Source organism: Scyliorhinus canicula, chromosome 10, assembly GCF_902713615.1.
Source record: "Scyliorhinus canicula chromosome 10, sScyCan1.1, whole genome shotgun sequence".
In the NCBI taxonomy this organism is placed as follows: Eukaryota; Metazoa; Chordata; class Chondrichthyes; order Carcharhiniformes; family Scyliorhinidae; genus Scyliorhinus; species Scyliorhinus canicula.
The window spans coordinates 190,140,429-190,160,190 of NC_052155.1; the positions used below are offsets into that span (position 1 = coordinate 190,140,429).

General features: G+C 53.2%; 1 protein-coding gene across 1 annotated transcript in view; it reads right to left on the reverse strand.

Annotated features, from left to right (window-relative positions):
• LOC119972168 (BMP-binding endothelial regulator protein-like) overlaps window positions 1-19,762 on the reverse strand; it is a 113,385-nt gene that overhangs the window by 71,666 nt on the left and 21,957 nt on the right. Inside the window, exons 4-7 of the mRNA XM_038808496.1 lie at window positions 19,560-19,650; window positions 16,907-16,989; window positions 1,206-1,305; window positions 286-395 (exon numbers count right to left, since the gene is read on the reverse strand). Coding sequence (XP_038664424.1) covers window positions 286-395; window positions 1,206-1,305; window positions 16,907-16,989; window positions 19,560-19,650 — 384 coding nt within the window. The remainder of the gene's footprint in view (window positions 1-285; window positions 396-1,205; window positions 1,306-16,906; window positions 16,990-19,559; window positions 19,651-19,762) is intronic.

The following is a 19,762-nucleotide window of genomic DNA, read 5'->3' on the forward strand; positions in this document are numbered from 1 at the left end:
CCCCCCCCCGCCAATCTGATTCCCAACCTGGGAAATTTTCCCAGTGGCAGAAATGTGTTGCGGAGCCACCCCTCACTCCCCCCTCCCACCTCTATCTCCACCCCCCCCCCCCCATCCTGGGTCCAATCCCACCCAGTGGGGCAAATTCAGACCCTCGTCTCTCGCTCCCTGAACCATTTCTCACTCCCACTGGCCCTGACTCCAGCAACAGAATCACTTGTATTGATCAGCAGTTGACTAACTCTGTAGCTTGTGGGAGTTAGAAAGTTAAAGTGTTACACAAACCTCACACACACACACGGTGCAGTTATCCAGCGAGAACACAGCCCCGTGTTCATAAACCTCACTGTGAAACAAGCAGCTCCCAGCTGTCAGGTCAAACACTCGGCGCTGACCTGCAAACAAGGCGTCATGTGAGAGCAGAACCTTCCAGAAATATGGGTGGATATTAAACTGTATCATCCGTGTCCAGAGAGCAAGAATCTAAAACAGTCATTACATCAATTGTACATCACAGAAACCGGCCATTGGACCCACTGCTCCGTGCTGGCATTTCTGCTCCACACCAGCCTCCTCCTACCCGCTCTTCAGCTGATCAATCCCATATCCCTCTATCCCTCCCTCCCTCTATCCCTCCCTCCCTCTATCCCTCCCTCCCTCTATCCCTCCCTCCCTCTATCCCTCCCTCCCTCTATCCCTCCCTCCCTCTATCCCTCCCTCCCTCTATCCCTCTCTCCCTCTATCCCTCCCTCCCTCTATCCCTCTCTCCCTCTTGTGTTTATCCAGCTTCCTCTTAAACCGATCTATAATGTCACCGTGGCCACTCCCTGTGATAACATTCTCTGGGTGAAGTAGTTTCCTCCGAATTCCCCATTGGGTGACCATCTTATATTCATGGCCCCTCACCCTGGCCTCCCTCACAAATGGGATCATGTTCTTTACATCGATCCTTTCAAACCACTTCATCAATTTAATGAAGTCTATTAGGTCACCCTTTTCTAGAAAGCAGAGCTGGAGTCATTCCTGATCATTATTGTCCATTCTGTCCATCAACAGCCACATTCAGGATTAACCAATCAAAATAACGGTGGGGTTCAGGACGATGGGCTGAGTACGATTGGATTACACAGGAGTCTCTCTGTAAATTCTACCCTTTCAGCCGAGGAAAGTGAAGTGTGTGGTTCAGGAAAATGGAATTTACTCACCCAAACACTGGGGGCAGCATTTTCCCGCTGGTACATGGCTGAGATGCTGAGGGCAGGAGAGGACAGGACACATTACCCGGGAACAGTGCAGCGCTCCTGCCTAGACACAATCAGATCACAACCATCAGTCATTTCATCCAGTTAATGTCAGATATTGATAGTGAGAGAAAGCAGGGAATGGTCAGGTTGATTCAGTGCCTGACACACAAGAGGGGCAACTCAGTCTGTCTCTTTGTCTTGTTGTATCATTGGAAAAGCTGACGTTTGGCGCAAGTTTGTTATTTCTTGTAATTTGTGGATCTCACAATGAGTGACTCAGAATCAGTGAAAGGGGTTGTCTGGCCATTCGTCCCCTTTGCTGTTTATGGGACCTTGCTGTGTACAAACTTGACTGTCACATTACAGAGAAGCTGTTCCCAGTGACAGGAGGAGGGTAGCCAGCAGGACACGGATTGAGGATAATAGACAAAAGGACCGGAGGAGCAGGTGGGAGGTTTGTCACACAGGGAGCTGCCTGATAGGGCGGCGGAAGCAGATTCAAAAATAACTTTCAAAAGGGGATTGGATAAATAGTAGGTGGAAAGTCTGGCCGGATTATGGGGCAACAGCAGAGGAATGGGGTGAAGTGGCTTTTTGAAAGGGCTTACACAAGCATGATGGGTTGAATGGCCTCCTATCCTGTCCTTGCTTGATAACTGCACCCATTCTGAGAGACTTGCTAATCCTGTGGGACAGAGAAATGGGTCGTTGATGTAGGAGGGGGGGGGGGGGGGGGGCAGGTCCAGACACTGGGCAATAATCAGAAGAGGCTCTTTGAGCAGCAATAGTTCTTCTACACACCAGGCTGCACTGAGCCGGCTTTTTCCATCATTTATGGTCAAATAAACTTACTACCCTCATAAAAAAATGTGAATGAGAGAAATCTGCAGTTGTGTATCTCAAAGGGAGAGAGACTCTTTAACCCCTCGATCAGGCAGAGCATCTCTGCTGCTTAATAAACACAAACACACAGCAGCCAGAACCTCAACAACGCTCACAACAACTCTCCTTCCACCTGTAACCATCCACCCCCCATCACCCAGGCAACAACCTTTTCAAAGGTCAAATAGGGGAGGGGGAGAATGAGAGTGAGGGAGTGAGAATAGTGGGTGAAGGGGAGGGGGAGCGGAGGGAGTGAGAATAGTGGGTGAAGGGGAGGGGGAGCGGAGGGAGTGAGAATAGTGGGTGAAGGGGAGGGGGAGCGGAGGGAGTGAGAATAGTGGGTGAAGGGGAGGGGGAGCGGAGGGAGTGAGAATAGTGGGTGAAGGGGAGGGGGAGCGGAGGGAGTGAGAGGAGGGAGTGAGAATAGTGGGTGAAGGGGAGGGGGAGCGGAGGGAGTGAGAGGAGGGAGTGAGAATAGTGGGTGAAGGGGAGGGGGAGCGGAGGGAGTGAGAGGAGGGAGTGAGAATAGTGGGTGAAGGGGAGGGGGAGGAAGGGGGGATTACAGGTTCCTGTCTATTGCCTGAAAATCAGGACGTTGACATTGATGCGACTAATTTGCAGAGATGCTGTGATGGGGCAAGGGGTCAGCCTGGAGACAGTAGATATTTCTGAAAAGGGCAGTATGGTTGACTGTGAACTCGCTGGTGTTGATCAGTGACCAGTCAGAGTTTCTGTTCTAAGGGAAGCCTTGGGGTGGCAGGATTGAGACTGAATGTGTACAGCTGTCTGACAGGAGTGGGAGCGACAGTTACTGTCAGGAACTTGGACAATGTCAACATGTTCTTTTGTGATTCTTGTTTAACCATTGGTTAGGATCTTCTTGTTGACAGTGTGAGATCCCAGTAAACACGTGTTAATCAAGCGAGGTGGTCAGGATTTGGCCTACTAGAGGTGAACTTGTCTGGGATGCAGTGAAGTTCTCAGCTGTTACTCGAGAAAAAAGCTTTCGGGAAACCGAGAGTGACAGTAAATGTCTGCTGTACCTTGTCATAAACTAGATTAGGAGCCTTGTTGTTGCTGAGATCAAAATGACAAAATACACAGTAAGAAGTCTTACAACACCAGGTTAAAGTCCAACATGTTTGTTTCAAACACTAGCTTTCGGAGCACTGCTCCTTCCTTGGGTGAATGAAGAGTTCCAGAAACATATACTGTATAGGGCAGCACGGTAGCATGGTGGTTAGCATAAATGCTTCACAGCTCCAGGGTCCCAGGTTCGATTCCCGGCTGGGTCACTGTCTGTGCGGAGTCTGCACGTCCTCCCCGTGTGTGCGTGGGTTTCCTCCGGGTGCTCCGGTTTCCTCCCACAGTCCAAAGATGTGCGGGTTAGGTGGATTGGCCATGCTAAATTGCCCGTAGTGTCCTGTAAGGTTAAGGGGGGGTTGTTGGGTTACGGGTATAGGGTGGATATGTGGGTTTGAGTAGGGTGATCATTGCTCGGCACAACATCGAGGACCGAAGGGCCTGTTCTGTGCTGTACTGTTCTATGTTCTATATATAGACAAATTCAAAGATGCCAGACAATGCTTAGAATGTGAGCATTTGCAGGTAATCAAATCCTTACAGATCCAGTGATAGGGGTAACCCCAGGTTAAAGAGGTGCGAATTGTCTCAAGCCAGGGCAGTTGGTAGGATTTCGCAAGTCCAGGCCAGATGGTGGGGAATGAATGTAATGCAACATGAATCCCAGGTCCCGGTTGAGGCCGCACTCATGTGTGCAGAACTTGGCTATAAGTTTCTGCTCGGCGATTCTGCGTTGTCGTGCGTCCTGAAGGCCGCCTTGGAGAACGCTTACCCCGAGATCAGAGGCTGAATGCCCTTGACTGCTGAAGTGTTCCCCGACTGGAAGGGAACATTCCTGCCTGGTGATTGTCGCACGATGCCCGTTCATTCGTTGTCGCAGCGTCTGCATGGTCTCGCCAATGTACCACGCTTCGGGACATCCTTTCCTGCAGCGTAAGAGGTAGACAATGTTGGTCGAGTCGCACGAGTATGTACGGCGTACCTGGTGGGTGGTGTTACCACGTGTAATGGTGGTATCCGAGTCGATGATCTGGCATGTCTTGCAGAGATTGCCACGGCAGGGTTGTGTGGTGTCGTGGTTGCTGTTCTGAAGGCTGGGTAATTTGCTGCAAACAATGGTTTGTTTGAGGTTGCGCGGTTGTTTGAAGGCCAGTAGTGGGGGTATGGGGATGACCTTGGCAAGATGTTCATCTTCATCGATGACGTGTTGGAGGCTGCGAAGAAAATGTCGTAGTTTCTCCGCCCCAGGAAAGTACTGGACGATGCCGGCATCGCCACATCAAAAATACACAGGAGCAGCGGTAAAGCAGCATTTGATATTCTGACATTAAGAGTTTCAGATGTTGAAAATATCAGCTTCATTGTTGAAAAGTTTGAATAAACTCACTGTGACCACTGCACTAGGAAACAAGGTGGGTGAGCGAAGCTTCTGTACAAGAGGCACTGCCTGAGATCTTCCAATCCCACGCCTGTCGATCGGTGGCTGAAAATCCCACCCATTAAAACCACCCTCCCTAATTGGTGAAGACAAATCATTCTGGAGCAAAGTGTAGCTTTAGGGAAAATCATGGGAGCAAAATATCTCCGATAATTCTGTCGCTGAGGAAAAACAAAATTGAATACATCCCAAGATCAGAAAGTCTGCTCCCTCGAACCAAGAGAGACGGCCCCAGTGTGTGTGGCTGGGCCACTGGAAAGGAGATTGTCAAGGATGGAGACACAGAATCCCAAATGCCCCGGGGAACAGAAGAGTAAGGTAGATGATCGTTCAGTTTGTGATGGAGACATTCAGTGAGAGTAACTCACTCAAATTCATTATTACACAGTCGATTCTCACGGTAGGTGGGGATACGGGGAGAAGGTGGGATTGGGGATAGGGGGCGAAGGTGGGTAGGTGGGAATTTTTTCAGAGATAGAATTTACAGTGCAGGAGGCCATTCAGCCCATCGAGTCTGCACCGGCCCTTGGAAAGAGAACCCCACCTCAGCCCACACCTGCACCCTATCCCCATAACCCTGTAACCCAGTAACGCTCACAGTCTGTACTCACAGGGCTGCGCAGACAGAGATTCACAGTCTGTACTCACAGGGCTGCGCAGACAGAGATTCACAGTCTGTACTCACAGGGCCGCCTGCGCAGACAGAGATTCACAGTCTGTACTCACAGGGCTGCGCAGACAGAGATTCACAGTCTGTACTCACAGGGCTGCGCAGACAGAGATTCACAGTCTGTACTCACAGGGCTGCGCAGACAGAGATTCACAGTCTGTACTCACAGGGCTGCGCAGACAGAGATTCACAGTCTGTACTCACAGGGCTGCGCAGACAGAGATTCACAGTCTGTACTCACAGGGCCGCACAGACAGAGATTCACAGTCTGTACTCACAGGGCCGAGCAGACAGAGATTCACAGTCTGTACTCACAGGGCTGCGCAGACAGAGATTCACAGTCTGTACTCACAGGGCCGCGCAGACAGAGATTCACAGTCTGTACTCACAGGGCTGCGCAGACAGAGATTCACAGTCTGTACTCACAGGGCCGAGCAGACAGAGATTCACAGTCTGTACTCACAGGGCCGAGCAGACAGAGATTCACAGTCTGTACTCACAGGGCTGCGCAGACAGAGATTCACAGTCTGTACTCACAGGGCCGCACAGAAAGAGATTCACAGTCTGTACTCACAGGGCCGCACAGACAGAGATTCACAGTCTGTACTCACAGGGCCGCACAGACAGAGATTCACAGTCTGTACTCACAGGGCTGCGCAGACAGAGATTCACAGTCTGTACTCACAGGGCCGCACAGACAGAGATTCACAGTCTGTACTCACAGGGCTGCGCAGACAGAGATTCACAGTCTGTACTCACAGGGCCGCACAGACAGAGATTCACAGTCTGTACTCACAGGGCCGGAGACAGAGATTCACAGTCTGTACTCACAGGGCTGCGCAGACAGAGATTCACAGTCTGTACTCACAGGGCCGCACAGACAGAGATTCACAGTCTGTACTCACAGGGCTGCGCAGACAGAGATTCACAGTCTGTACTCACAGGGCTGCGCAGACAGAGATTCACAGTCTGTACTCACAGGGCACAGACAGAGATTCACAGTCTGTACTCACAGGGCTGCGCAGACAGAGATTCACAGTCTGTACTCACAGGGCCGCACAGACAGAGATTCACAGTCTGTACTCACAGGGCCGAGCAGAGATTCACAGTCTGTACTCACAGGGCTGCGCAGACAGAGATTCACAGTCTGTACTCACAGGGCCGCACAGACAGAGATTCACAGTCTGTACTCACAGGGCTGCGCAGACAGAGATTCACAGTCTGTACTCACAGGGCTGCGCAGAGATTCACAGTCTGTACTCACAGGGCTGCGCAGACAGAGATTCACAGTCTGTACTCACAGGGCTGCGCAGACAGAGATTCACAGTCTGTACTCACAGGGCCGCGCAGACAGAGATTCACAGTCTGTACTCACAGGGCTGCGCAGACAGAGATTCACAGTCTGTACTCACAGGGCTGCACAGACAGAGATTCACAGTCTGTACTCACAGGGCTGCGCAGACAGAGATTCACAGTCTGTACTCACAGGGCTGCGCAGACAGAGATTCACAGTCTGTACTCACAGGGCTGCGCAGACAGAGATTCACAGTCTGTACTCACAGGGCTGCGCAGACAGAGATTCACAGTCTGTACTCACAGGGCCGCACAGACAGAGATTCACAGTCTGTACTCACAGGGCTGCGCAGACAGAGATTCACAGTCTGTACTCACAGGGCTGCGCAGACAGAGATTCACAGTCTGTACTCACAGGGCTGCGCAGACAGAGATTCACAGTCTGTACTCACAGGGCTGCGCAGACAGAGATTCACAGTCTGTACTCACAGGGCTGCGCAGACAGAGATTCACAGTCTGTACTCACAGGGCTGCGCAGACAGAGATTCACAGTCTGTACTCACAGGGCTGCGCAGAGATTCACAGTCTGTACTCACAGGGCTGCGCAGACAGAGATTCACAGTCTGTACTCACAGGGCCGCGCAGACAGAGATTCACAGTCTGTACTCACAGGGCCGCACAGACAGAGATTCACAGTCTGTACTCACAGGGCTGCGCAGACAGAGATTCACAGTCTGTACTCACAGGGCTGCGCAGACAGAGATTCACAGTCTGTACTCACAGGGCTGCGCAGACAGAGATTCACAGTCTGTACTCACAGGGCTGCGCAGACAGAGATTCACAGTCTGTACTCACAGGGCGCAGACAGAGATTCACAGTCTGTACTCACAGGGCTGCGCAGACAGAGATTCACAGTCTGTACTCACAGGGCCGAGCAGACAGAGATTCACAGTCTGTACTCACAGGGCGCAGACAGAGATTCACAGTCTGTACTCACAGGGCCGCACAGACAGAGATTCACAGTCTGTACTCACAGGGCCGAGCAGACAGAGATTCACAGTCTGTACTCACAGGGCTGCGCAGACAGAGATTCACAGTCTATACTCACAGGGCTGCGCAGACAGAGATTCACAGTCTGTACTCACAGGGCGCAGACAGAGATTCACAGTCTGTACTCACAGGGCTGCGCAGACAGAGATTCACAGTCTGTACTCACAGGGCCGCCTGCGCAGACAGAGATTCACAGTCTATACTCACAGGGCTGCGCAGACAGAGATTCACAGTCTGTACTCACAGGGCGCAGACAGAGATTCACAGTCTGTACTCACAGGGCCGAGCAGACAGAGATTCACAGTCTGTACTCACAGGGCCGCACAGACAGAGATTCACAGTCTGTACTCACAGGGCTGCGCAGACAGAGATTCACAGTCTGTACTCACAGGGCCGCGCAGACAGAGATTCACAGTCTGTACTCACAGGGCTGCGCAGACAGAGATTCACAGTCTGTACTCACAGGGCCGAGCAGACAGAGATTCACAGTCTGTACTCACAGGGCTGCGCAGACAGAGATTCACAGTCTGTACTCACAGGGCTGCGCAGACAGAGATTCACAGTCTGTACTCACAGGGCTGCGCAGACAGAGATTCACAGTCTGTACTCACAGGGCTGCGCAGACAGAGATTCACAGTCTGTACTCACAGGGCTGCGCAGACAGAGATTCACAGTCTGTACTCACAGGGCCGAGCAGACAGAGATTCACAGTCTGTACTCACAGGGCTGCGCAGACAGAGATTCACAGTCTGTACTCACAGGGCCGAGCAGACAGAGATTCACAGTCTGTACTCACAGGGCCGCACAGACAGAGATTCACAGTCTGTACTCACAGGGCCGAGCAGACAGAGATTCACAGTCTGTACTCACAGGGCCGAGCAGACAGAGATTCACAGTCTGTACTCACAGGGCCGCACAGACAGAGATTCACAGTCTCTACTCACAGGGCCGAGCAGACAGAGATTCACAGTCTGTACTCACAGGGCTGCGCAGACAGAGATTCACAGTCTGTACTCACAGGGCCGAGCAGACAGAGATTCACAGTCTGTACTCACAGGGCTGCGCAGACAGAGATTCACAGTCTGTACTCACAGGGCCGAGCAGACAGAGATTCACAGTCTGTACTCACAGGGCCGCACAGACAGAGATTCACAGTCTGTACTCACAGGGCCGAGCAGACAGAGATTCACAGTCTGTACTCACAGGGCCGCACAGACAGAGATTCACAGTCTGTACTCACAGGGCTGCGCAGACAGAGATTCACAGTCTGTACTCACAGGGCTGCGCAGACAGAGATTCACAGTCTGTACTCACAGGGCTGCGCAGACAGAGATTCACAGTCTGTACTCACAGGGCCGGAGACAGAGATTCACAGTCTGTACTCACAGGGCTGCGCAGACAGAGATTCACAGTCTGTACTCACAGGGCTGCGCAGACAGAGATTCACAGTCTGTACTCACAGGGCTGCGCAGACAGAGATTCACAGTCTGTACTCACAGGGCCGAGCAGACAGAGATTCACAGTCTGTACTCACAGGGCCGCACAGACAGAGATTCACAGTCTGTACTCACAGGGCTGCGCAGACAGAGATTCACAGTCTGTACTCACAGGGCTGCGCAGACAGAGATTCACAGTCTGTACTCACAGGGCTGCGCAGACAGAGATTCACAGTCTGTACTCACAGGGCCGAGCAGACAGAGATTCACAGTCTGTACTCACAGGGCTGCGCAGACAGAGATTCACAGTCTGTACTCACAGGGCCGAGCAGACAGAGATTCACAGTCTGTACTCACAGGGCCGCACAGACAGAGATTCACAGTCTGTACTCACAGGGCCGAGCAGACAGAGATTCACAGTCTGTACTCACAGGGCCGCACAGACAGAGATTCACAGTCTGTACTCACAGGGCTGCGCAGACAGAGATTCACAGTCTGTACTCACAGGGCTGCGCAGACAGAGATTCACAGTCTGTACTCACAGGGCTGCGCAGACAGAGATTCACAGTCTGTACTCACAGGGCCGGAGACAGAGATTCACAGTCTGTACTCACAGGGCTGCGCAGACAGAGATTCACAGTCTGTACTCACAGGGCTGCGCAGACAGAGATTCACAGTCTGTACTCACAGGGCCGCGCAGACAGAGATTCACAGTCTGTACTCACAGGGCCGAGCAGACAGAGATTCACAGTCTGTACTCACAGGGCCGCGCAGACAGAGATTCACAGTCTGTACTCACAGGGCTGCGCAGACAGAGATTCACAGTCTGTACTCACAGGGCCGAGCAGACAGAGATTCACAGTCTGTACTCACAGGGCTGCGCAGACAGAGATTCACAGTCTGTACTCACAGGGCTGCGCAGACAGAGATTCACAGTCTGTACTCACAGGGCCGCGCAGACAGAGATTCACAGTCTGTACTCACAGGGCCGAGCAGACAGAGATTCACAGTCTGTACTCACAGGGCCGCGCAGACAGAGATTCACAGTCTGTACTCACAGGGCTGCGCAGACAGAGATTCACAGTCTGTACTCACAGGGCTGCGCAGACAGAGATTCACAGTCTGTACTCACAGGGCCGCACAGACAGAGATTCACAGTCTGTACTCACAGGGCCGCACAGACAGAGATTCACAGTCTGTACTCACAGGGCCGCACAGACAGAGATTCACAGTCTGTACTCACAGGGCCGAGCAGACAGAGATTCACAGTCTGTACTCACAGGGCTGTGCAGACAGAGATTCACAGTCTGTACTCACAGGGCCGCACAGACAGAGATTCACAGTCTGTACTCACAGGGCTGCGCAGACAGAGATTCACAGTCTGTACTCACAGGGCTGCGCAGACAGAGATTCACAGTCTGTACTCACAGGGCTGCGCAGACAGAGATTCACAGTCTGTACTCACAGGGCTGCGCAGACAGAGATTCACAGTCTGTACTCACAGGACTGCGCAGACAGAGATTCACAGTCTGTACTCACAGGGCCGAGCAGACAGAGATTCACAGTCTGTACTCACAGGGCCGCCTGCGCAGACAGAGATTCACAGTCTGTACTCACAGGGCCGCACAGACAGAGATTCACAGTCTGTACTCACAGGGCCGCACAGACAGAGATTCACAGTCTGTACTCACAGGACTGCGCAGACAGAGATTCACAGTCTGTACTCACAGGGCCGCGCAGACAGAGATTCACAGTCTGTACTCACAGGACTGCGCAGACAGAGATTCACAGTCTGTACTCACAGGGCCGCCTGCGCAGACAGAGATTCACAGTCTGTACTCACAGGGCTGCGCAGACAGAGATTCACAGTCTGTACTCACAGGGCCGAGCAGACAGAGATTCACAGTCTGTACTCACAGGGCTGCGCAGACAGAGATTCACAGTCTGTACTCACAGGGCCGCACAGACAGAGATTCACAGTCTGTACTCACAGGGCTGCGCAGACAGAGATTCACAGTCTGTACTCACAGGGCTGCGCAGACAGAGATTCACAGTCTGTACTCACAGGGCTGCGCAGACAGAGATTCACAGTCTGTACTCACAGGACTGCGCAGACAGAGATTCACAGTCTGTACTCACAGGGCCGAGCAGACAGAGATTCACAGTCTGTACTCACAGGGCCGCCTGCGCAGACAGAGATTCACAGTCTATACTCACAGGGCCGCACAGACAGAGATTCACAGTCTGTACTCACAGGACTGCGCAGACAGAGATTCACAGTCTGTACTCACAGGGCCGCCTGCGCAGACAGAGATTCACAGTCTGTACTCACAGGGCTGCGCAGACAGAGATTCACAGTCTGTACTCACAGGGCTGCGCAGACAGAGATTCACAGTCTGTACTCACAGGGCCGCGCAGACAGAGATTCACAGTCTGTACTCACAGGGCTGCGCAGACAGAGATTCACAGTCTGTACTCACAGGGCTGCGCAGACAGAGATTCACAGTCTGTACTCACAGGGCCGCGCAGACAGAGATTCACAGTCTGTACTCACAGGGCCGCACAGACAGAGATTCACAGTCTGTACTCACAGGGCTGCGCAGACAGAGATTCACAGTCTGTACTCACAGGGCTGCGCAGACAGAGATTCACAGTCTGTACTCACAGGGCTGCGCAGACAGAGATTCACAGTCTGTACTCACAGGGCTGCGCAGACAGAGATTCACAGTCTGTACTCACAGGGCCGCCTGCGCAGACAGAGATTCACAGTCTGTACTCACAGGGCTGCGCAGACAGAGATTCACAGTCTGTACTCACAGGGCCGCGCAGACAGAGATTCACAGTCTGTACTCACAGGGCTGCACAGACAGAGATTCACAGTCTGTACTCACAGGGCCGCAGAGACAGAGATTCACAGTCTGTACTCACAGGGCTGCGCAGACAGAGATTCACAGTCTGTACTCACAGGGCCGGAGACAGAGATTCACAGTCTGTACTCACAGGGCTGCGCAGACAGAGATTCACAGTCTGTACTCACAGGGCCGCGCAGACAGAGATTCACAGTCTGTACTCACAGGGCTGCGCAGACAGAGATTCACAGTCTGTACTCACAGGGCGCAGACAGAGATTCACAGTCTGTACTCACAGGGCTGCACAGACAGAGATTCACAGTCTGTACTCACAGGGCTGCGCAGACAGAGATTCACAGTCTGTACTCACAGGGCCGCACAGACAGAGATTCACAGTCTGTACTCACAGGGCCGCGCAGAGATTCACAGTCTGTACTCACAGGGCTGCGCAGAGATTCACAGTCTATACTCACAGGGCCGGGCAGACAGAGATTCACAGTCTGTACTCACAGGGCTGCGCAGACAGAGATTCACAGTCTGTACTCACAGGGCCGCACAGACAGAGATTCACAGTCTGTACTCACAGGGCCGAGCAGACAGAGATTCACAGTCTGTACTCACAGGGCTGCGCAGACAGAGATTCACAGTCTGTACTCACAGGGCCGCGCAGACAGAGATTCACAGTCTGTACTCACAGGGCTGCGCAGACAGAGATTCACAGTCTGTACTCACAGGGCTGCGCAGACAGAGATTCACAGTCTGTACTCACAGGGCTGCGCAGACAGAGATTCACAGTCTGTACTCACAGGGCCGGGCAGACAGAGATTCACAGTCTGTACTCACAGGGCCGAGCAGACAGAGATTCACAGTCTGTACTCACAGGGCTGCGCAGACAGAGATTCACAGTCTGTACTCACAGGGCCGGGCAGACAGAGATTCACAGTCTGTACTCACAGGGCTGCGCAGACAGAGATTCACAGTCTGTACTCACAGGGCCGAGCAGACAGAGATTCACAGTCTGTACTCACAGGGCTGCGCAGACAGAGATTCACAGTCTGTACTCACAGGGCTGCGCAGACAGAGATTCACAGTCTGTACTCACAGGGCTGCGCAGACAGAGATTCACAGTCTGTACTCACAGGGCCGAGCAGACAGAGATTCACAGTCTGTACTCACAGGGCTGCGCAGACAGAGATTCACAGTCTGTACTCACAGGGCCGCACAGACAGAGATTCACAGTCTGTACTCACAGGGCTGCGCAGACAGAGATTCACAGTCTGTACTCACAGGGCCGGGCAGACAGAGATTCACAGTCTGTACTCACAGGGCTGCGCAGACAGAGATTCACAGTCTGTACTCACAGGGCCGAGCAGACAGAGATTCACAGTCTGTACTCACAGGGCTGCGCAGACAGAGATTCACAGTCTGTACTCACAGGGCTGCGCAGACAGAGATTCACAGTCTGTACTCACAGGGCTGCGCAGACAGAGATTCACAGTCTGTACTCACAGGGCCGCGCAGACAGAGATTCACAGTCTGTACTCACAGGGCTGCGCAGACAGAGATTCACAGTCTGTACTCACAGGGCTGCGCAGACAGAGATTCACAGTCTGTACTCACAGGGCCGCGCAGACAGAGATTCACAGTCTGTACTCACAGGGCTGCGCAGACAGAGATTCACAGTCTGTACTCACAGGGCCGAGCAGACAGAGATTCACAGTCTGTACTCACAGGACTGCGCAGACAGAGATTCACAGTCTGTACTCACAGGGCCGAGCAGACAGAGATTCACAGTCTGTACTCACAGGGCCGCCTGCGCAGACAGAGATTCACAGTCTGTACTCACAGGGCCGCACAGACAGAGATTCACAGTCTGTACTCACAGGGCCGCACAGACAGAGATTCACAGTCTGTACTCACAGGACTGCGCAGACAGAGATTCACAGTCTGTACTCACAGGGCCGCGCAGACAGAGATTCACAGTCTGTACTCACAGGACTGCGCAGACAGAGATTCACAGTCTGTACTCACAGGGCCGCCTGCGCAGACAGAGATTCACAGTCTGTACTCACAGGGCTGCGCAGACAGAGATTCACAGTCTGTACTCACAGGGCCGAGCAGACAGAGATTCACAGTCTGTACTCACAGGGCTGCGCAGACAGAGATTCACAGTCTGTACTCACAGGGCCGCACAGACAGAGATTCACAGTCTGTACTCACAGGGCTGCGCAGACAGAGATTCACAGTCTGTACTCACAGGGCTGCGCAGACAGAGATTCACAGTCTGTACTCACAGGGCTGCGCAGACAGAGATTCACAGTCTGTACTCACAGGACTGCGCAGACAGAGATTCACAGTCTGTACTCACAGGGCCGAGCAGACAGAGATTCACAGTCTGTACTCACAGGGCCGCCTGCGCAGACAGAGATTCACAGTCTGTACTCACAGGGCCGCACAGACAGAGATTCACAGTCTGTACTCACAGGACTGCGCAGACAGAGATTCACAGTCTGTACTCACAGGGCCGCCTGCGCAGACAGAGATTCACAGTCTGTACTCACAGGGCTGCGCAGACAGAGATTCACAGTCTGTACTCACAGGGCTGCGCAGACAGAGATTCACAGTCTGTACTCACAGGGCTGCGCAGACAGAGATTCACAGTCTGTACTCACAGGGCCGCACAGACAGAGATTCACAGTCTGTACTCACAGGGCTGCGCAGACAGAGATTCACAGTCTGTACTCACAGGGCTGCGCAGACAGAGATTCACAGTCTGTACTCACAGGGCTGCGCAGACAGAGATTCACAGTCTGTACTCACAGGGCTGCGCAGACAGAGATTCACAGTCTGTACTCACAGGGCCGCCTGCGCAGACAGAGATTCACAGTCTGTACTCACAGGGCTGCGCAGACAGAGATTCACAGTCTGTACTCACAGGGCCGCGCAGACAGAGATTCACAGTCTGTACTCACAGGGCTGCACAGACAGAGATTCACAGTCTGTACTCACAGGGCTGCGCAGACAGAGATTCACAGTCTGTACTCACAGGGCTGCGCAGACAGAGATTCACAGTCTGTACTCACAGGGCCGCGCAGACAGAGATTCACAGTCTGTACTCACAGGGCTGCGCAGACAGAGATTCACAGTCTGTACTCACAGGGCTGCGCAGACAGAGATTCACAGTCTGTACTCACAGGGCTGCGCAGACAGAGATTCACAGTCTGTACTCACAGGGCCGGAGACAGAGATTCACAGTCTGTACTCACAGGGCTGCGCAGACAGAGATTCACAGTCTGTACTCACAGGGCCGCGCAGACAGAGATTCACAGTCTGTACTCACAGGGCTGCGCAGACAGAGATTCACAGTCTGTACTCACAGGGCGCAGACAGAGATTCACAGTCTGTACTCACAGGGCTGCACAGACAGAGATTCACAGTCTGTACTCACAGGGCTGCGCAGACAGAGATTCACAGTCTGTACTCACAGGGCCGCGCAGAGATTCACAGTCTATACTCACAGGGCCGGGCAGACAGAGATTCACAGTCTGTACTCACAGGGCTGCGCAGACAGAGATTCACAGTCTGTACTCACAGGGCCGCACAGACAGAGATTCACAGTCTGTACTCACAGGGCCGAGCAGACAGAGATTCACAGTCTGTACTCACAGGGCTGCGCAGACAGAGATTCACAGTCTGTACTCACAGGGCCGCGCAGACAGAGATTCACAGTCTGTACTCACAGGGCTGCGCAGACAGAGATTCACAGTCTGTACTCACAGGGCTGCGCAGACAGAGATTCACAGTCTGTACTCACAGGGCTGCGCAGACAGAGATTCACAGTCTGTACTCACAGGGCCGGGCAGACAGAGATTCACAGTCTGTACTCACAGGGCCGAGCAGACAGAGATTCACAGTCTGTACTCACAGGGCTGCGCAGACAGAGATTCACAGTCTGTACTCACAGGGCTGCGCAGACAGAGATTCACAGTCTGTACTCACAGGGCCGCACAGACAGAGATTCACAGTCTGTACTCACAGGGCTGCGCAGACAGAGATTCACAGTCTGTACTCACAGGGCCGGGCAGACAGAGATTCACAGTCTGTACTCACAGGGCTGCGCAGACAGAGATTCACAGTCTGTACTCACAGGGCCGAGCAGACAGAGATTCACAGTCTGTACTCACAGGGCTGCGCAGACAGAGATTCACAGTCTGTACTCACAGGGCTGCGCAGACAGAGATTCACAGTCTGTACTCACAGGGCTGCGCAGACAGAGATTCACAGTCTGTACTCACAGGGCCGAGCAGACAGAGATTCACAGTCTGTACTCACAGGGCTGCGCAGACAGAGATTCACAGTCTGTACTCACAGGGCCGCACAGACAGAGATTCACAGTCTGTACTCACAGGGCTGCGCAGACAGAGATTCACAGTCTGTACTCACAGGGCTGCGCAGACAGAGATTCACAGTCTGTACTCACAGGGCCGGGCAGACAGAGATTCACAGTCTGTACTCACAGGGCCGAGCAGACAGAGATTCACAGTCTGTACTCACAGGGCTGCGCAGACAGAGATTCACAGTCTGTACTCACAGGGCTGCGCAGACAGAGATTCACAGTCTGTACTCACAGGGCTGCGCAGACAGAGATTCACAGTCTGTACTCACAGGGCCGCACAGACAGAGATTCACAGTCTGTACTCACAGGGCCGCGCAGACAGAGATTCACAGTCTGTACTCACAGGGCTGCGCAGACAGAGATTCACAGTCTGTACTCACAGGGCTGCGCAGACAGAGATTCACAGTCTGTACTCACAGGGCCGCGCAGACAGAGATTCACAGTCTGTACTCACAGGGCTGCGCAGACAGAGATTCACAGTCTGTACTCACAGGGCCGAGCAGACAGAGATTCACAGTCTGTACTCACAGGGCTGCGCAGACAGAGATTCACAGTCTGTACTTACGGTGCAGGAACATCGAATACACGTGTTTCCCTCGGGATAGAATTCTTCACCCTGTGTGTAGCGACGTCCCGCAAACTCACAACCTGAAATAAATAACAGGAAATCAAATTCACCAGGAGTTAAACTGACAGACGGAGGAAATCATTGTAAATCCCCGGCTGGGGGGGGGGATTCCAACATTCCATCTGCTCCCAATCGTTCAGCCTCTTATGACCAGGTTTAAGGGCAGAAGTGCACGGAGAGAACCCTAACCCCCGACCCCAGCCCCTCCCCTCCCTCCCCTCGCCACCCTTCCGCCCTCTCCTTCCCACTCCTGCCCTGTCCACACACCAGTGGCGTGCAGAGGGGGGGGGGGGGGGGGGGGGGGGGGGCGACGGTGCGCTGGCCCCGGGCATCCATTGGATGGGGGCAGCAGCGTGAAGAGAATGGAGTGCGCCTGCGCACTGCGGTCGCCGCTGGTGAAGAGGCGGCTTTGCACTCGGCGGCTGGAGCGTGAACAAAAAGGGCGCAAATTCTCCCGAATCGACGGCAATCAATGCCACCATGGGTGAGTTTTATTTATTCTTTATCTTTATCTTTTGATCTATTTTAAAACTCTTCTCTGCACCCTCGCTATAGTTGTCAACTTACTAAACTGTCGTGCCCAGAATTTGACATTTGGGCCAGGGGCACCCATTTGGGACAGAACCAGTATTTTATGAAGATTCATCATGGCCTCTTAACTTTTGCCCTCTTACTCTTTACTTAAAGCCCAGGGTCCTATAAATGGGAGATTCTCAGAGACAGGGGCAGCACGGTAGCATGGTGGTTAGCATCAATGCTTCACAGCTCCAGGGTCCCAGGTTCGATTTCCCGGCTGGGTCACTGTCTGTGCGGAGTCTGCACATCCTCCCCGTGTGTGCGTGGGTTTCCTCCGGGTGCTCCGGTTTCCTCCCATAGTCCAAAGATGTCCGGGCTAGGTGGATTGGCCATGCTAAATTGCCCGTAGTGTCCTAAAAAAGTAAGGTTGGGGGGGGGGGTTGTTGGGTTACGGGTATAGGGTGGATACGTGGGTTTGAGTAGGGTGATCATTGCTCGGCACAACATCGAGGGCTGAAGGGCCTGTTCTGTGCTGTACTGTTCTATGTTCTACTTGACTGCAAGCTGCTGGAGCTCGGATCTTGAACAGAGCTTTATATCTGGATTTGGGGACCCTTTATGCACTGGCATAGTGCAAAAACAGGCCCCACATGACCAGGGTTTTGTGAAGAAGAAGGGATCTGGAAATGTGTCGACTGTGAAAATTATATTTGTAGAAATTGGGTGAAGTAATGCCGGTGTTTGATGAGACTTGGTGCTAAAGCTTTAGAGAAATGAAGATGGAATTTGATTTGAAGAAGTTCAACGTTTTGAAGGATATTGTGGCTGAAATGAATGCGATACGTGCTGAATGGGCTGACTGAGAAATGTGTGAGATATGTCTTTGTATCTGCTATGTGTAATTTATCGGTCATATTATTGCAATTTTCCTGTTAATTCATGTTTAATTTACGTTGATTTTGGTGTGATTGCTAATATAAAAGTGAAGTCTTGTATATTGGTCTTAGTTGGGTTGTTTGTAGTTTATTTCCACAAGGGTCATAACAGTATTTCCATGACGTTGCTGCTCGTATCCTTCTCCATGGGGGTTGCAGAGGAGGGAGGCACAACTTTCGAGACATAACATCTCACCCATTGCTGCAAAGCAAAATGACTGAAGAAGAGAACAATATCCCTAGAATCCCAGCGCTAAGGGGAAATTGACTAACTCTTACAGCGCAATTTAACCTCAGGCAGCCGTCCTATACCTTAGAGATGACAAAGATAAAGAGGTCAGTGAATAGCTCTAGAACGGGTGCAACTACGTTTTTTATAGGTTTTTTGGTGATATTTAATGAAATATTTACGTGGGGCTTTGGGGCATACTATCAAGATTTGCCCCGGGCATCACCAGACCTCTGCACACCACTGCCACACACCAGCCCACCCTCATTTTCTCCTCAGTCCCTCCCCCCACGTCCTCTTTCAGAAACCCTCCTTCAACCCATCTCCCATCCTCCAACCTACCCACTACCCCGCCTCCAATCCACTTTGCCCACCCCCCTCCCCCTCCTGCACCCTCTCCCCCCCAGCCATAACCCCCTCCCCCTCCCGCACCCACCCCTCCCCCTCAGCCATAACCCCCTCCCCCTCCCGCACCCACCCCTCCCCCCCAGCCACAACCCCCTCCCGCACCCTCTCCTCCCCCCAGCCATAACCCCGTCTCCCTCCCGCACCCTCCCCTCCCCCCAGCCACAACCCCCTCCCCCTCCTGCACCCTCTCCCCCCCCCAGCCACAACCCCCTCCCCCTCCTGCACCCTCCCCTCCCCCCCAGCCACAACCCCCTCCCCCTCCTGCACCCTCTCCCCCCCAGCCACAACCCCCCTCCCCCTCCTGCACCCTCCCCTCCCCCCCAGCCACAACCCCCCCTCCCCCTCCTGCACCCTCCCCTCCCCCCCCAGCCACAACCCCCCTCCCCCTCCCGCACCCTCCCCTCCCCCTGCACCCTCCCCAGCCAGTCTCAGTGGGGTGTGTGTGGGGTGGTGGTGGGGGGTTTGTGTGGGCCTCTCACCCTCCCAGTGACCATCTGCTCACCTGGACACACCGCACAGCAGCTGCCTTGTTGGAGGGTGGGGTTTGTACAGTAAGCCACGCACAGCACCTGAGATTCTGTGATGACGCCTTCCTGTGGGGACATATATTAGTTTGTTAGGATCCGTTCACACAGCGAGAACCTGCCTCAGTTTGTGTGTTGGCCATTCTCCTGGTCACAGTACAAGCTCCACATGCTCACCTCT